Raw genomic sequence first — 3416 nt, forward strand, 5'->3', positions numbered from 1 at the left:
TGATATATTATATCTGCCTATATATCTATATAGCTAATGTTATATTTTCTTCAGGTAGTTCAGTAGCCGCTGGTCTTTTGATACCAACCTTCCTGATAATAATTGGCGTCGTACTGTATTTCGGTGCGAGACGATACAGATGGCTCCAACGATTTCGACAATATCGACAACGACGTTACGGCAACGTCCTAGTCACAAGAGACGACGATGACGATGACGATCCTCCAATAGCGTAAGAAGAAATGAAAAATGTTTGGGAAGGAAGAAAATAAGAGAGAAAGAGAGAAAAGAATATACGTATGTGTAAAAAGAGAGAGAGAGAGACAGAAAAAGAAAGAAAAGAATGCTTTGATCGAGACGCACCTGCTCGCCATGATAAGATAGATCATCATCGATAGACGACTAGAATATTTATATACATATTATAATATGGAATGTTTCGATCGCCAGCAAAATACAGTAAACGTCGCATTGTTTCTTTCCATGTGCGTTATTGTATGTCGCTCTCGTCGTCTAATTTTTCTTCTGTATAATTGATTATTATTTTTTTTTTTTATTATACATATACAAGAAATAACAAAGACTTACGATCGAGCAACAACAATTATCGAACATAGCAAGTGAAATTAATCGAGAAGCCAAATGTAAAGAGGCACTTGAGCGAGTAACGATTTTTTTTATACTATTCTCAATATCAGCGGTATGTGCCTTCTCTTATGGTTAATCCGCTTCTAATGGTATCGTTTCCAATTCTTTAACTATTAACTATTCGTTCCTCATTCAAGTGCAGATATATATATATATATATATATATATATATATATATATATATATAATACATATATATATACATAGACAAAATATAGACACATATTCAAATTTAAATGGGTGCAATGCGACGAACTGCACATTTGAAATTCTCATTAAGATATACTATCATCGAGTGTATGATTTTTTATATTAATATTATAATAATATTAATATTAGTATGTTGGTCAATTTCATTTATATATACACATATATATTGTCAATAAATTCAAGAAAATTAATTAAAGCAACTCAACGAGTTCTACTATAAACAAGATGACAACTATAATAGAATCGTATTGAATATCATTATCTTTCTATATGATTGTGTGTTTTTGTACTCAATAACGCAATGAATACGAAACACATAACGCGATTGTCTGTATCTGTTGTCATAACGTATTGAGTTTATTCTTATCGAATATTAAGTTCCGATAAATATTTTAAACACTTTGACTAGATAAAATAATGTATTTCGTGTCTTTTTTTTATTTTTTCCTATTTTTTTTTTTTTTTGTATAATGAACTAAACATATTTTTTGTACGATATGATGTCATAACCAACGGCACCATTCTTGTCGTAATCGCATTACATTCGATGATTGAATAATTATTTCCTCATATAGTCTTGCTGCTTGGAGAATTATTTTAAATCTGGATGACTCATAACGATGATCTGTCTTAACAAATGTTGTCGTCGTTTACCAAAGAATCGGTGAATTCAAATGTAACCATTGGTTCCTTGTCGAGTGGATGGTGCGAAATAATGATATATATATATATATATATATATATATATATATGTATATATATATAAAAGAAAGAAAAGAAAATGATAAAAAAAAAGAAGGAAAGAAAGAAAGGGAAAACGAGAAGAAAAGAAAACACCATTAACGAGAAGTTAACTTTTCAATTGTAAGACATATGGGAACACACACCTGCTTTTATACCAAAACGATATTGAATTTTATAATCGTGCTCAATGTCTTCTTTTTCTCTGTAATATAATAAGGAAAATTTGTAAATATTCTTTTTTAACAAATGCGGCAGTATATTTCTTGCCAATAATTCATGTCCTATATTGTAATCTAGAAGAAGATTATATTCTTGAGGTGCACGAGCTTCCGCTCGCAGATAATAATTGTGGAGCACTTGCGACATATTACATTTATACGTATGATATGTATAATTATATGTATATATACATATATATATATGTATATATATATATGTATATGTATATGTATATGTATGTACGTTCTTGCGCATATATATACGTGTGTATATTCACACGGATGTATGCGCGATTCGTACGACATGTATATGTATGATACATAAATATATATATATATATGTATGTATGCTATATATATATACGTGTACATACATATATACGCGTGTAACCTATTCTTGTACTCTATCATTTTTGTACAGAACTACGCATTATAAGCGAGATAGATATGAATTCTGACTTTTATAAGCAGAGTAAAAGCGGATTCGTCTGCATTATGGCAAGATTTAATATTTTTATAGTTCGCAAGTCCAAACTTTAGTGATTACGAATGGCATTCGCGAATTATTATTATTATTATTATTATTATTATTATTATTATTATTATTATTATTATTATTATATTATTATTATTATTATATTATTATTATTATTATTATTATTATTATTATTATCAATTATTATTTTTAAGTTATCTATTTGCTGCGACGATTTATATTCTGTAATAAAAAAGAAATCAATTAATTACGCGAGGACTCTTTTGTTTATTTGTTGTGTCGTGCATCTATCAGGTCGTTGTCAATGTCGCATCGCAGTGATTTGACTGAATAACGTAATATCATAACTGTTAATTGTTTTTAGCAATAGCCACGCATACGCAAATCTTCATTGAATTATGTTATACACTTGTTACAGTATTAGTCATCCCTGTTTAGCTGAGGTGATCTTACGAATGTTTAATTAATTAATTTTGGGCTTCCTTCCATTTTTTTTTTCGTTTTTTTTTTGTTTAGAAATAAGATGTATATTTTGTGTATCCGTGGTTTTTTTTTTAGTAAGTTGTACATTTTTACTCTGTGATGTGCATTATGTTATCATTTAACAGTAATTTGTTATTGACTGAGACACACTAATTTTTTTCTTTTCTTGGCACAAACTGATGTCTACGTATATTATATCGTTATTCACAAATTATTCTTCTTATTATTTTTGTTTCTTTTTTTGTTTTTTTATTTTTTTCGTAAATAATGCCTGGCGTCATACAAATATTTTTAAATATACTTCTCCGTATATTTGAAAGTTACTATAATTATCCATAAGTCTATATATACAAATCGTTTGGTTCCAAAGTATTGATTAGAATGTAAAAGATATACTTTCAGACGTGCTGTTTATTCATTGGTATATACGGAGAAGGCCTAATAATGTTTTTACGTAATTTATTTCATTTGTATTATAATAATAAACATTTTCAAACTTCTTACTGAGATAAGTTTTGATTGTATTGTTTAAAAAAAGAAAGAACCAAAAAGAAAGAAAAGGATCGTTGTAAGCAAAGTTAAGGATTTGCTATTTGAAGGTATCGAATGACGAATAC

At 28.2% G+C, this 3416-nt stretch overlaps 1 protein-coding gene across 1 annotated transcript in view; it reads left to right on the plus strand.

Annotated features, from left to right (window-relative positions):
- The window catches only part of LOC127066318 (uncharacterized), a 16842-nt gene extending 15219 nt beyond the window's left edge, over positions 1–1623 (plus strand). Inside the window, exon 3 of the mRNA XM_050999881.1 lies at positions 55–1623. Within this exon, the coding sequence (XP_050855838.1) occupies positions 55–236 (182 nt within the window). The 3' untranslated portion in view covers positions 237–1623. The remainder of the gene's footprint in view (positions 1–54) is intronic.
- The last annotated feature ends 1793 nt before the right edge of the window (positions 1624–3416 follow it).

Source organism: Vespula vulgaris, chromosome 9 (assembly GCF_905475345.1).
Source record: "Vespula vulgaris chromosome 9, iyVesVulg1.1, whole genome shotgun sequence".
NCBI lineage: Eukaryota > Metazoa > Arthropoda > Insecta > Hymenoptera > Vespidae > Vespula > Vespula vulgaris.